At 49.2% G+C, this 15,158-nt stretch overlaps 2 protein-coding genes across 5 annotated transcripts in view; both read left to right on the top strand.

Moving 5' to 3' along the window:
- The window catches only part of ATP6V0A2 (ATPase H+ transporting V0 subunit a2), a 43,620-nt gene extending 39,141 nt beyond the window's left edge, over positions 1–4,479 (top strand). For 2 of the 3 annotated variants that reach the window (XM_019467671.2, XM_019467669.2), the window contains 2 exons: positions 178–349; positions 876–4,479. In XM_019467671.2, coding sequence (XP_019323216.2) covers positions 178–349; positions 876–975 — 272 coding nt within the window. In that variant the 3' untranslated portion in view covers positions 976–4,479. The remainder of the gene's footprint in view (positions 1–177; positions 350–875) is intronic. The other variant, XM_019467670.2, reaches the window with a different exon arrangement.
- Positions 4,480–4,968: 489 nt separating this feature from the next.
- The window catches only part of DNAH10 (dynein axonemal heavy chain 10), a 151,910-nt gene continuing 141,720 nt past the window's right edge, over positions 4,969–15,158 (top strand). The window contains exons 1-4 of one of the 2 annotated variants that reach the window (XM_053901932.1): positions 4,969–5,354; positions 8,123–8,182; positions 11,335–11,435; positions 12,525–12,633. In XM_053901932.1, coding sequence (XP_053757907.1) covers positions 5,141–5,354; positions 8,123–8,182; positions 11,335–11,435; positions 12,525–12,633 — 484 coding nt within the window. In that variant the 5' untranslated portion in view covers positions 4,969–5,140. Of the gene's footprint in view, positions 5,355–7,499; positions 8,183–11,334; positions 11,436–12,524; positions 12,634–15,158 lie in introns of those variants that run through there. The other variant, XM_053901931.1, reaches the window with a different exon arrangement.

The raw sequence follows: 15,158 nt of genomic DNA, 5'->3' as shown, positions 1-15,158 counted from the left end.
ATCGGGAGCCGGCTGACTTTTACATGAGAGGCAGGTTACGTGTAGATTGTGTAGGCGTGTGGGTTCTTTGTGGATAATAATTCAGAATTGGCAGAAGGAGACCCGGTCCCCCTGGCTAAGTGCAGCGACGCCGTGGACGTAAACAGAAGTTAACCCTGCCGAATGACTCCCCCGCAGAGCTGTCTGACGTCCTGTGGACCATGCTGGTGCGCGTGGGCCTCCGGGTAGACACCACTTACGGAGTCTTGCTGCTGCTACCAGTAATCGCTCTCTTTGCAGTGTTGACAATTTTCATCCTTTTGATCATGGAAGGCCTTTCTGCATTTCTCCACGCCATACGCCTCCACTGGTGAGTGTGCAAGTTAGCTTTGGAACTGCTATTTAAAAAATATTGCACCCGTCTCCCCACGTGTATAAATAGCCCCACAAAATCCTGGCACTTAATAACCGTGTATGTTTAATACTTTGAATTTATCTGGGGCCTGACAGGTTACCTCATTGTAAAACAAAATAAAATTCTTCCGTATTTCGTGATGGTTTACAGCGTATGTCGGATTGCTTGTCTGTGTATGAAGGTACCCGGGTGGGGAGAGAGGTTCTGAATACTCGTGTGTACGCGTGTAGCGTGTGAGGGGTCATGACGGGTTCGCGTTTCCGTTACACGTCGAGGAGGGCGACACGGGCAGGCTGTGTGTGTGTCTGTGTGTATCTTATTTAAGTAATAACACGTGTGCCAGGAGAGCACGTACGGAACGAAGCAGCTTCAGCACAGGAGCTGTTTGGGGTTTTTTCTTAACTTATAAATGTTGTTGCAAGAAATGTAGGAAATGTTACTCACGGTCTTTCGCTAATACACGGAAATTTTTTTGTTTTAGGGTAGAATTTCAGAACAAGTTCTACGTTGGTGCAGGCACCAAGTTTGTTCCTTTCTCATTCAGACTACTTTCGTCGAAGTTCAGTGACGACGTGGCATGATCATATTGCCGTATCCAAACAAGCTTTCGGATTTATGGAGAATTATCATGTTACAGAATTTCACTTCCGTCAAACTTACGATAGGAAAAATTCCATCTTCATTGATTGCCTTATGATATAGCCAAATAATTCTGTAAGATATACCTCTTCCTCATGTTAAATATTTTGTAACGTTTATCAATTTCAGATATGTAAATTTCTTTCAGTTTTTATGGTGAGCAAATTTAAGTTAATGCCAAAAGTTATGTTAAAGTTATTTTTAAAAATAGAGGCTTGGGGGGGAGAAGTGGTTTTGAATGGCTAGTTGAAAATGGTCTTAGCTACTCGAGTCCTTTTCACCTTATTAAAAAAAAATTACAGCGTTATTCTGTCACTTGAAGTTGTCAGATAATATTTTCCAACAGCTGAAGTTAAGTATAGTTTTTTAAAAAATTTAATGACGGATAATCAAAAGATTCACATTTATTCTGCTTGATTAAAAGTGTGTAAACATTTTGTATCGTATGCTGTCTAGAACTGCAAGTAGGGGATCATTTCTACAATTTTGTCTTGTTTTAATGATTGGAGAAAACGGGAAAAAATAACGTACGACAGATGGTTATCCCACTTGTATATTTTTAAAGATATTCTTACCCTCTTATCCTTATATAAAACCAATTATGATAATTGTATGTTGGAAAGATAAACTGTATACCGAGCCTTACAACCCAGTGTGACCGTAAAAGATAAAATATGGATGTGATTTGAACTTAGGGACCAACTCGTATGATGTTACTGATGTTACCGAACCTTTTAGGGGTTTATACTGAGTGAAGGGAAGGTGAAAAGTAGTATTTTGTATATTTTTATAACAAAATATAAATTAAGAGATTTTACCATGAAGAGATTGCACCTGTCCTTGAGAACAGTATAATTATAATTTCTTTTTTACTTTCAGACTGATTGTAAATAAAGGTCTGGTAGAGGTATTTAGAGTTAATTTAAGCTTTCAAACACCATTTGGATCGGTTGAAAATTCTCTTTAATTTAAATTCATCTATTCACTTGACATTTAGCTTTGAAGGATTTTGAGTCCTGTTGAATGTTTTAATCTACGCAGACAGTCCCCACCTTACCAGTGGTTCCACTTAATGAATTTTGAATTAATGATGTTGTGAAAGCAATACACATTCCGTAGAAACCATACTTGCAGGGTTGAATCTGGATCCTGTCCGGGCCAGCGATCTGCGGCCCCATCCTCTCCCGCCATGCTGGGCAGAGGCCGCAGCTCCCAGACAGCCACGCGGTCGGGAGAGTCAGCAGGTGGTACACGGACAGCCACCTGCGCCCACACGGCCGTTCAGTTTGTCACTTTCAGTACAGGATTCAGCCCATTACAGGAGATAGTCAATACTCCCTTATAGAATAGGCTTTGTGGTGGATGATTGTGCCCAACCGGAGGCTCCTGTCCGTGTTTGGAGCACGTCTAAGGCGGGCCAGGCTAGGCTGCGGTGTTCCCTAGGGTAGGTGTGTTAAATGCATGTTCAACTTAGGATGAGACCCCATCGTAAGTTGAGGACGATCTGTAGTTTTGTAAATTATGTTCATTTTTCATATTTTGCTGTAATTGATGTTAGGTAATTATTTTCAAAAAGAAATCGGCAGTGTTTTCACTTAACGTTTTGAGGCAGGTGCATGAAGAGGCCTGTTTGTCACCATACGCCTACACCCTGCCTAGTGGGGGAGTTTGGAATTTTCATTTCAAGCTTGGATTCTGGTAGCCCTGGATCTAGGCGTGTCTTTTCAGGTCAAGTCGAGACCTGTTTGCCGAGAGGCATGAACTGAACACGCTGACGTAATCGTGACGCTAACATTAGACCTTACTTGTGTGGTAAGCCTTCCATGCTGCTCTTTCACCAATTGGGAGTTACTGGCCTTTGTCCCTCGTATTACAATATCAAGCTTCAAACCACGTGGATAAATCCTTGGGAAGTGATTCTGCTCTCAGGGTGCAGTTTCTCCGGAAAGGTCTCACGTTGGACACTCCTGCTGGGTGAATACAAACTCTGAACAATGCTGTCCCTCAGCACCGGCCATCTTCGTTACTTTACGCCAGGGATCTGTTGTAATAAACTGGTAATTCATCCTTAGGAAACTCACGATTTCGGGGCACCGTTAGCTGATGAGTAAACAGGAGGCCTGTAGTGTCTGCTGGAAGTTTTTAGTGCCCCCACTGGTAACTGCTATGGGCTGTTACAGAATTTTTCATTTTAAGTAACATCTCTTACCAGGGTATAGAACAGAGAGGAAAGAGCCCGTTTTTAATTGAGACCTATGTAGTGGTTATGTATTCTACATAATTGTATAAAAAATGAATTAGTAGTCCCAACTTTGGTGAAAGGCGTCTCTAGAAATAGAGCTTGATCGTGTCTTGTAGGCACTAGGGGAAATTTAATTTTTTTTCTAAAGCTGTAGGTTCCAGTGGCTGCTTTATGTTTATGCTTTATGCTTTGCTTTATGTTTAAGCTGTCTGGTGGAACTATTATGTATATCATGTTTGAGACAGACTTTGTTCCCTTAATAGCAAATATCTGGAGGAAGAATGGTCAATTGTCGGGATGAAGCTATATATCTGTTTATTTTCCTCAAGAGAACACGTCATGATAAATGTCACGACAGCCATATTTTCCAGTGTTCATTCGGGTGTTCATTCTGTGTGTTAATGGAGTCCTAAAATAAAAATCCAAGGCATTTCTTCAGGAAAACAACTTGATTTCATCCTGCAAGGGTAAAGAACGTCCTTGTGGTGATGTAATTATGATCAGTTAAAGAACTCAGGTGTTCTGATGGGGATCATGGTGAGCCCTGTGGACTGTCCATTCCTTGTGGGTAGGACTTTGAAAAGACACCCCTTTCACGGAATGCCATTCTGTCCTCATTTCGGGAATGGGTACTTTATAACAACATTCTGTTCTCAGTTTCCAGTCTGCTGTAGCTTCAAAAGGCCTAGAATATAGCATAGGTCACTCTTAAGATGTTTATGAATTCAATATTCAGGCATTTTAGGGTCTGACTCATTTTGGAAAACAAAAACAGAACTGCTACAACTGTTCTGCAGTCTGCATTTGAGAACAGTCAATCTCTTCACTTAAAATTTTAAAGCCAAGTTTGCGTGCATGCCATCTGGTATAATCTCCAGTAAGGTTATTAGGAAATCTTGATTCAAGATGATGAAAATCAGGCAGTTCCAAGTAATGGTTTTCCAACAGCGAGGTCATTGAGGCCGGGCTTTGGTTTAGAATTGTAAGAAATACTTCAGAACATTCCACGTGTTCCTTGATGGGAAAATCCAACAAGAAGGCTAGGTTCTTGGTGTCAGCCTTGTGGTCCAGGGACTCCTCTCCAGGAGGGGAGAGCAGTCACTAAGTTAAAGCTCCACAAATGCACGAAAGGACAACTCTGCATCTTCCTATCAGTATTGAACTTCTTTTTACTAATGAAAAATAAATATATTTTTAAAACATGGGTGTTTTGCTTTATTATGCCTTCACGTGTCTAGAAAGCCAAAGCCAGAAGTCGCCTGTCCCTTCTTGGGACTCCCTCTTCCCTGATCCGTGTGCCAGAGAGAACCGGCCCATTCCTGGAACTCTTCAAGGTACTTGCTTTCTGAGGCCCTTTGATCCACACTGGCCGGGGCTCAGACTATCTGAGGCGGGGGCCTCACCTCCTACTCTGCCTGGGCCATCTCCGAGACAGTGCAACCTTGACCGGTCGCCTCGCTGGCCTCCTTGGGGGCAGAAGGGCGGGATGGTAGCCCGGGGTGATGAGGAGCCTAGGAGGGGCTCCCTGGAGCCCGCAGCGGGGTGTCCCGGGCAACAGCGGCGGGCGGCTCCGGGCCAGACTCGTCGGTCCCCCGAGTCGCGGGAGCACGCGTGCTGCCCGCTGCTCCGCTCGGCTCTCCGGCCGGCCGGAGCGGCGGGCCCGGATCCGGGGGGAGGCTGGGCGCCACCCGCGGGGGACGGGCCCGCGCCGCAGTGAGCTCGGGGGCGGGGCGGGCGCGTCCCGGGACGCTGCCGACCCGCGCCTGCGGCGGCCGTTGCCGAGGCTCCCGTTGCCAGGGGCGCCGAAGCCGCGGACGCCGCCCGTCGCTGGGCTCCCGGGGCGCCGTCTGGCCCTTGGCGGCGCCATGGACGACCTGCGGGTGCTGTGGATGCGCGACCGCGTGTACACGGCCTTCGGCCTCACAGACCCCCACCTCTTCGAGGAGCTGCTGAACCGCGACGGTGGCGAGGTCGAGGACCTCATCCTGCACTTCCTCAACCAGACCAAGGACGAGGAGGGCGCCTTGACGCTGTTCTTCTACCGCAAGGTGGTGCCCGAGGAGGTGGAGGTGGAGATCGGTGAGCGCCCCGACTAGGCTTGGACTTTCCGCAGTTCGGCGGCTGCTTTCTGAGCCACGTCCCCTGATACAAGCCTTAGCCCAGTGTCCCTCCCCGCCGCCCCCCCCCTCCCCCCCCCCCCCCCCCCCGCTGGATGTCCCCGTTCTATGTGGAAGCAGAGCTCAGCCTCACTTAAAAGGGTCCCCTGGTTAATTCCTGGACCCCCGGAAGGGGGCTTGGAAATCTCCCTTGGACTGTGACCTGTTTCTGGGCTGTCTCCGACTTGCTTCCCCGTTCTTTCCCTCCTCTTCTGGCTCTTCTCCACCGTCACTGCATCATGAGAATGCCAGTATATCCTCTGCTGAGCATGCTGTTCCTTGGAGACTCAGAGCTGCCGAGACGGGAGGCACCAGAATGGTGTCGGGTTCTGGGCAGAGGCGGGAGGAGAGGCCTCCTCCCCAGCCCCCGTGTCTCACATTGTCACTCACTCTCTGCCTGTTAAGACCCTTGGGCAGCTTTATTGGATCCTTTGTGGGGCCCTGGTCATCCAAAGGCCCGGGAGGGGGACCAGGGCATGCCTCTTCATCCCGCTTTTCTATTTCTGTCCGTGCCCCCGATCAAGTCTTCTGTCTGCTCCCAGCTGAAAATTATATGAACACAGCCAACTAGATGCTGGTGAGGGTGGTGATAGGAAGGAGGGTGGTGGCCAGCTAGCCCAAGATGCTCTTCTAATAGTTAAATGCGTATTTCTTGAAATAACAAAATGGAATCAGGTTGTATATAGATCATGGGATGACTCACTTAAATTAAACAAAAATGACACAGGTAGTACTGGAGGGCATTCCCTTAAAAATTCACATGACAGGGGCGCCTGGGTGGCTCAGTTGGTTAAGGGTCCGACTTTGGCTCAGGTTGGTCTCACGGTTGGTGGGTTCAAGCCTCGAGTCGGGCTCTGTGCTGACAGCTCGGAGCCTGGAGCCCGCTTCCGATTCTGCGTCTCCCTCACTCTCTGCCCCTCCCCTCCTCGTGCTCTGTCTGTCTCTCTCAAAAATAAACATGAAAACAAAAACAACTCACATGACATAGAATTATGTACAGTAAAACACGCAAAAGCAACCCTTCACTAACCCTGAAGTCCTACTGCCATTCCTAGTAGGTAGTTTGGTGTGTATCCTGCCAGATCTTGCCCTGAATCAATCTATCATCTATCTATCCACCCATCATCTATCATCTGTATCTTTCTATAATGTTAATATATAGATGTCTAGAGTTTCTAAAGTCAATCATACCAATATCTTGAGAATTTTTCATGTCAATACTGATAGATCTACCTAACTTTACAGGTTTTTAAAAAAAATTTTTTTTTTAATGTTTATTTATTTTTGAGACAGAGAGAGACAGAGCATGAATGGGGGAGGGGCAGAGAGAGGGAGACACAGAATCTGAAACAGGCTCCAGGCTCTGAGCTGTCAGCACAGAGCCTGACGCGGGGCTTGAACTCACGGACCGCGGGATCATGACCTGAGCCGAAGTCGGCCGCCCAACCGACTGAGCCACCGAGGCGCCCCTAACTTTACGGGTTTTAAGCACATTGATGTACCGCGCTTACCCATTCCCTAATTAAAGACCATTTACCCTTCTATAGTATTTCATTTCACAAACAAGACAACAGTGCCCACCCATCTCCGCACACTTTGTGTAATTCTTTGCGACGGGCACAATCGCTGGTTTCCTGGGTGTGTGCATCTACACCGGCTGCCCAAACTGCTCTCCAGAAAGGCCCTGCCAGTCCACACCCAACGGTGGTGAGGTGCCTGTCAGCCAACAGCCTTGCCGACATTGGATACTGTCGGTCTTTTTAACGTTTGCCAATCCCATAGACGAAAGAGGGATGCGCCTGCTTAGTCTATACTACGTGTTTAATAATATTTAGTGGAGTTGAGCCTCTCTCTCTTTTTTTTTTTAGAAGTGAAGGCTTTTTTGAGGATTAACTTAAAATTTTTATTTTATTAGTATTTTTAAAATGTTTATTTTTGAGGGACAGAGAGCCCGAGTGGGGGAGGGGCCGAGAGAGAGGGAAACCCAGCGCCCAGCAGGCTGCAAGCTGTGGGCGCAGAGCCCCACGCCCGCCCGGCTCCATCCCAGGAACTGCGAAATCAAGAGCCACGCCAAAGTCGGAGGCTCAACCTGCTGATCCACCCAGGGGCCCCAGGGTTGAGCCTCTTTTTTATGCTTGTTGATCACTGAGATCAACCGGTGGAACCAATTGACCATTCTGCGTCCTTCACCTCCTGGGGAGTCTGCACAGGGTTTCCTTTCGGGCCACTTGAAGCTGTCTCTGCTAACCGGAACATTTCTGTACGACTGTGTTGGTTCATAAATTGGCGCTAGTCCAGGAGGGCAGGGGGAGACGAGCAGGGAGGCAGAAGGCTCCAGACCGGCAGGTGGCAGGTGTAACGAGCCCGGGGAACTGCGCCCGAGGCCGGTTTTAATGCGAGAGGATCAGGTGCCTGCCTCCCCTCCCCCCACGCCCGCCAGCGTCTTCGGGGTCGTGGAGGGGCCGCTGGCGGTCACTGCACCGGCCGAGCCCCACCCAAGGGCAGGAGGCGGGGAGGGGCTCCCGCGTCCTCGCCGTGACCTTCCCCCCCCACCGCTTCCCCGGGACTGTCGCAGGTGCAGGCCATTTCCCCGCGGCGCTCGGTGGGGTGGGGGAGCAGGGCATCAGGTGTCTGGTGTGGTGGGGCAGACACGTGTTACTACTTTTTTCTTCCGTGCTGGCGGCGGTCAAGACGGCGAGACGCCCGAGGCGGAGGAGGAAGAGGCGGAGGCTCAGCCAGCGGAGTTGGAGGGTGAGTCGCGTGGGGGCGGTTCCCCGCGAGGAGGGAGGCTGGGACCCGGTATGGGGGACAGAGGTGGGTGCTGGCCGTTCGGGGCGCATTACCCGTGCCCCGGGGGCCCGCAGCCAGCGACCACAGACTGGGGGGCCGGCAGCTGCAGGGGGGCGGCCTCCCCGAGCTCTGGGGCCGAGCGCGCAGCTGTGAGCAGGGCCGCCCCTCCCGCGGCTCCGGGGGGCACCTGCCTGGCCCCTCTGGCCTGGGCCTCGCTTGCCTTGCGACCGCTTCCCTCCCCGCTCTGCCTCTGTGGGTCTGAATCCTCCTGTCCTTTCTCTGGTAAAAGGCGACAGTCACGGGATCCAGGGTCTGCCCTCTCCAGCAGGACCTCCTCTTTTATATCTGCAAAGACCCTGTTTCCGAATACAGTGACCTTGTGAATTCCACCCGGTATAGTACATGTCCCCGGCAACTCGTCCCTGTGCAGGCGCCCTGCGTGACAGCTCAACACCTGTGCGCTCTGTTGTGTAGCCCAGGCTTCCTTCCCCTCGTGCAAACCACACGCCCCGTTTCTTCTGGCCAGTCCGAGGCAGTAGTGGAGGATTTTACTGCTGATAGAAATGGGTGAGCTGGAGAAGTTGCTGGAAACACACCTGAACGTGCGAGACGCCTGATTCTCTGCAGGCTCCGCTTTTCCTGTAGTGATGGGATGGCTTTAGATTCATGCTAAGGCTGGCTTCTCCTGCGGGTGGCTCTTTTTGCCTTTCCTTTTTTACATTAAAAAATTTTTTTTTCTTGTTTTTGTAGTTGTTGAGTGGTTTCATTTTATTCCTAGTGTATTTCTACCGTTTATCTAATTCAGTTTTCTACTTGTCCTCATTCCTGAAACGATTTATTTTGTCCTTTTTCTGGGCAGCTGCATGTATGTTATTAAGTTTTATGAAGTTTTTCAAATTTTAATTTCAGGAGAGTTAACGTACAGTGTTATCTTAGTTTCAGGTGTATAATATAGTGATTATCAGCCTTCCATACATCTCACCTAGTTCACCCATCTCCCCCTCCCCCACCCCTATAACCATCCATGTGTTCTGTGTAGTTAAGAGTCTGTTTCTTGGTTTCTCTCTCTTTTCCTTTTGTTCGTCTGTTATGTTTCTTAAATTCCACAGATGAGTGAAATCATATAGTATTTGTATTTCTCTGACTGCCTTATTTCCCTTAGCATGGTACTCTCTGGTTTCACCCATGTCGTTGCAAGTGGCAGATTTCATTTTTTCTTCTGGCCGAGTAATCCATTGTATCTATATATACACCACATCTCCTTTATCCGTTCATCTACAGATGGACACTTGGGCTGCTTCTGTATCTTGGCTATTCTAAATACTGCTGCAATAAACCTAGGGATGCATGTATCCCTTTATATTAGCGTCTTTGTCTTTTTTGGATAAATACCTAGTAGTGCCATTGCCGGATCGTAGGATAGTTCTATTAAAATTTTTAACCTTTAAAAAAATTTTTTTTAATGTTTATTTATTTTTGACAGAGAGACACAGAGCATGAGCGGGGGTGGGGGGCAGAGAGAGAGGGAGACACAGAATCTGAAACAGGCTCCAGGCTCTGAGCTGTCAGCACAGAGTCCGACGCGGGGCTTGAACCCACGAACCGTGAGATCATGACCTGAGCCGAAGTCGGATGCTCAACCGACGGAGCCACCCAGGCGCCCCTCCAGACGCATTCATTTTAGCCAAAATGTCATTCCTTCTGTAGTACAGATTGAGGGGAGAGGATTACAGGGTTAGAAATACAGCCCATGAGTCCTCAGGGAGGACTAAGTTGGATTTTGACAAGACAGACGGTGGCCATGAGGGCCACAGCCCTATTTACTGCGGGGCTCTTATCTTGTTGAGAGACACATCCATTTCAGCACCAGTCTCTGAACAGGAAGGACATCTGTGGAAGGACGCTGCTTGGACAAAGACCAGGGAGGTCTTTTCAACAAAGCAAATTAATATTCCTTCCAAATCAATAATTAAATGCATTTTTTCTTTTTATTGTGGTAAAATATACATAACGTAAAACTTACCATTTAAAAATTTTTGTTTATTTTTCAAATTTATTTGAGAGAAAGAAGGAAGAAGAGACGGCGGGGGGTGGGGGGGGCAACGTAAGAGCGGAGGGGAGAGGTGCAGAGAGAGAGAGGGAGACCGAGAATCCCAAGCGGGCTCTGCGCTGACAGCGGGGCTTGGTCTCACGAACTGTGAGATCATGACCAGAGCTGAGATCAGGAGTCAGATGCTTAACTCATCGAGCCCCAAAACTTACCATTTTAACCACTTCTAGGTATACAGCTCAGTGGCACTGCATTTATTTGGTGCGTTTGTTAGTGTGTTTTTGGCTACAGGCTGTTACTGGGGCTCTAATCCCGTTGGTGCTGCTGGCTTTATACCATTTCCTCTGCTGGTGGGTGTGCCGGGCACTTAACCACACCATAATCGGATCCTCGAGTCTGACCAGTAGCTGTTATCGTTCCCATTTTATGGATGAGAACATCAATAGTAGACCAGTAGACCCCACACGTTGATTTGATTCGAAAGCCACAATGGCTCCGCACGGTGCCTTTTGCAGTAAGAGCCAAACCGTTTGGGAAAAGCTCTCCCTTCCCTGTAATTACTGGGTTTCTCAGAAACTCTCAGGGCTGTGATGGGTTCTGAGGTTTCCAGATCCGCACTGATAACAGACTTGAGAGAGAGACGTTCGTTTTACTTAGATTACCTTTCTTTTCATCCCCCGCAAGTTTCGAGTTTCATAGTGAAAATAGAATTATGTGCTAGTATGTTAGCTATAATTCTCATCCTAATAATAAAACTCCCCTTTAAGTGAAAACCTCGGAGAAGTCACTCACTGGACACTGTCGCTGGAACATGCACACACACACACACACATGCATACACGTGAAATTTCCGACCGAGAACCCACCCAGCAAAAATACAAACGGCTTTCGTCGTTACAACGTACGTCGAGGCTGCGATTCGTTTGTCCGAAATGTACACGGAGCTTTTAGATACCATGACTATTGAATGAAATAATGCTGCCGTACAAGATGCAGGTCTGGCCTCGATGGTAGGAAATCTATTCCGATTATTTCATTTTGCACCCTGAACGATATTTTGCAGCCAAGAATTTGCAACTGAGAAACGATTCCACAGATCAGCTTGTATTAGGCATCGGGGATGAAGAAGTCGACAAAGAGAGTTTCGAAGACCTGCCCGTCAAGGTACGCGTGGCTCCTTCTCCTCCTTGCTGGGGTAACGGGAATGCCATACCCTCTGATGGGTCTGGGTAAGTGACAGTTCATGCGAGGAACATATTTGGAATGGAGACGATAGAATCCTGTGTTGGGAGTCCCCACAACTACCCTCAGGTTGGGTGGTTCGCTAGAATGACTCCCAGGACCCAGAAAAACGTTTATACTCAAGGCTATAGTTTATTTCAGTGAGAGGAGGCTGCGTGGAATCAACAAAGAGAAAGGTAGGTGGAGCAGAGTCCGGGAGAGAAGGGACCCGAGCCCCCTGCGGGGTGGCGTGCGGGTGCTGCTGGTCCCAGCACGTAGGAGAGCACACGGGAAGTCTTGCCAGTCGGGGAAGCTCACTCAAGCCTCGGCGTCCAGCGTTTCTACCGGGGGTCTGTCGCGTGGGCATGAAGGGCCAGCCTCTAGGTCGCGGGAAGTCAGACGGATATAGTGTGACCAGGGCCCCAGGCCAACAAAGCCAGGCATTCACCACCAATCACGTTGCTAGTCTAAACTATCTTCGTACCCCGGGTGTAGACAGAGTCTAAACTATCTTTGTACCCCAGGTGTCCATCAGGTGGGACATTCCAAGAACAGAGGTTATCACCTGGGAACCGGCAAAGGGCCAGCCTGAAAACCTTTGGGATCTGCAGAGTTTGGACAACCCAGGCCTGCGGCCGAGTTAACCTTTTCCCAAATCCCAGAGGTGGAGCTTAAAAGCCGGGATGTGAGCATTTAGCCCGGCCTGTGCTAAGTGAAATGACTAACTGCTCCATGAATATACCCTACCCCCCCAAACCAAATGGAAGCCGGCTTGTTGCAATTTACAAGCTAGGAAAGGGCTCAGTCTGGACATTTCCCGGCTCGGTTTACTCCCGTGTGGCTGCACTGGCCAATTAACAGCAGAGTCAGGCTGAGTGTTCAAGCCTGGGTCCTTGATGGTGCGTGGTCCCCCCGTGTCGGCCGGGGGGACCAGAACGCACTGACAGGAGTGCTCAGGGGCACCCGAACGTTAGGTTGTCTGGGTGAGCAGATGTATCTCAGCCCGTTGATGTTTGGTTCCCCATGTTCCAGAGAACCGTTAAGCACATCGTGGAAAAGACCTATCTCCATGTGCTCTGTACTCCCGTTCCTGAGGAGTTCCTGGACCAGAATGTGGTGTATTTTCTCCGAAATACAAAAGGTATAGTTCTAGTGTGTGTGTGAGTGTGGGTGTGTATGCACGTGGGGGTGTCTCTGTGAGATTCTTTATTTTTACGCTTTCTTGAGAATACAACTCTTTTTTTTTTTTTTTTTTTTTTTTTTTTTTTTTTAGTACGGTCGATCCTCAGTATTCATGGATTCCATATCTGCAAATTCACCTACTCGCATTTTTTTCGTAACCCCCAAATCAGTACCTGCAGTCGCTTTGAGGTCGTTCGGGGCCAGGCACAGGATGGGGAAACGTCTGCGTCCCCCCGTGTGCCTGTTCCCAGCTGAGGGCGAACGCGGTGACAACGTTTTAACTCTTGTAAACAACTGTTCTTACTGTGATCTCTTTGGTGCTACGGTTTTCACATTCTTTTGTGCTTCTTGTTGGCGATTTCACTGCTCAAAACGGCCTCAAGCGTAGTACTGAAGCACCGTATTCCTGAGTGCAAGAAGGCTGTGACGGGGCCCCAGGCGACACAGGTGTATTAGGTACACTTAGATCAGCTGTCCGTTATAGTGTCGGCTGAGGTCCATGCTAGTGAATCAGCAGCGTATGTTGAATAAGGTGTCTGTTTCTTTTTTAAGTTTATTCATTTATTTTGAGGGGGAGGGAAAGCGAGAGAGAGAGGGAGGGAGGGAGAGAACCTGAGCAGAGGAGGGGCAGAGAGAGAGAATCCCAAGCAGGCTCTGCACCGTCAGCACGGAGCCTGATGCAGGGCTTGAACTCATGAACCCCAAAATCATGATCTGGGCTGAAACCAAGAGTTGGACGCTTAACCGACTGAGCCACCCAGGTACCCCTAAATAAGGTATCTTTACACAGAAACGCACATAAAGCGAGGTTACGTGTTGATGGCTGATAAAGATGTGACCGGAGGAGTGCCTGGCTTTTTCAGTCGGTTGAGTGTCTGACTCTTGATTTCGGCTCAGGTCATGATCCTGGGGTCCTGGGATCAAGCCCTGTGCCTGCTTGGGATTGTCTCTCTCTCCCCCAATTGCATGGACGCTCTCTCTCTCTCAATCTTTCAAGAAAGAAAGGAGGAAAGAAGAAAGAAAGGGAAGGGGTGAGGGAGGGAGGAAAGAAATATGACCAGAGGGGCACCTGGGTGGCTCAGTCGGTTAAGCGTCCAACTTTGTTTCAGGTCACGATCTCACAGTTCATGAGTTCGAGCCCCGCATCAGGCTCTGCGCTGACAGTGTAGAGCCTGCTTAGGATCCTCTCTCTCTTCCTCTCTCTCTCCCCCTCCCCCACTTGCATTTTTCTCTCTCTCGCAAAATAAGTAAATCAACTTAAAAAAATGTGACCAGAGGCTGCAGAAACCTGACCTCGTATGTCCTGTAGGAGCAACGGTTCAGTATTCATTAATTCCTTGTTGGAGGTGACCTCACAGAACAGAACTCCCACGAATAATAAGAGTTGACTGTATAAATACGTTCTTAGTTCTATTGTAACAGTTAAAGGGAGATGCAAACTGTTGTGGCCCTGAGTTATAAGAAGAGCTTTGGGGCTTTGTCCACGTGGGCCGTGTGATTTAAAGCCGAGGGGCCGCTTGGAGGCCACGTTCATCCCGCAGGGTGACTTCCGGGCGGGATGTTCCCTCTGTGCATTCCTGCTGCCCTCGTCCATCCTGGGTGCCACCTGGGAGCTTCTGGTGACACCCCTGTCCCCCCAGTGGTTGTCACTCTCGTGTCTCTTCTGACCCCTGGCTCCTCCTCTTGCCTCATTCGATTCAGGCTGACTGCCCACCCTTCCTGCCTGCACGTTCCCCCATTTCTTCTGCCTTCGCCTCCACGGAGGCTGCGCATACGTAGCTACGTTTTCACGACTCCCCGTAAATCCTAGAACAAGCATTATGTTGCTTTCTTTTTCTCTCTTCTGAACTTTGATGGCGTTTTGGGTCAGGGCCTCCCTGCCGGGTGACTCTGCCCACGTAGGCGGGAACCAGAAGTAGGGAAGACAGCTTGTAGAGGCGCGCGCCCCCTCATCCCTGCTCGGTGCTCTCCTCCAGGACAGCACCTGCCACGGCGCACAGGCTGCCAGCCGGGCAGCAGCCGCGTCTCCTCGGATTTCATCACTGGGCCTTCTTGTCTTTGTGTCTCGCTGTTTCTCTTCCGTCGAGATCAGCCTCTCTTTGTCTTCTGCTCTGGGTTCTTAGGTTCTTTCCCCTTAAAATAAATTTACTTAAGTAAAGAAGAGTTTGCTGTAAAGAAGCGTATTAAGGAGAGAATGTCTACACAGCTGTGGGACCAAAGCCAGTGAGGTAACTGCCTTCGTTGGTATATCTGCTGTGTTTCCTGGTTAGATTGAGGGATGGGCCCAAGTGACCTTCAAAATGTGTACCATGCGGGTGGAGTAAAGACATGTAAAATAAAACGCAGTTGGTAAATAGGCTGTTACCAAATCTGTCTTTAAAAATACCCGTGACTCTGGGGCGCCCTGGGTGGCTCAGTCGGTTAAGCGTCCGACTTCGGCTCAGGTCATGACCTCAAGGCTTGTGAGTTCGAGCCCCGCATCAG

Source organism: Panthera pardus, unplaced genomic scaffold (genome assembly GCF_024362965.1).
Source record: "Panthera pardus isolate Hobbes unplaced genomic scaffold, ASM2436296v1 HiC_scaffold_15, whole genome shotgun sequence".
In the NCBI taxonomy this organism is placed as follows: Eukaryota; Metazoa; Chordata; class Mammalia; order Carnivora; family Felidae; genus Panthera; species Panthera pardus.
This window is presented reverse-complemented; position numbering and strand designations above follow the sequence as displayed.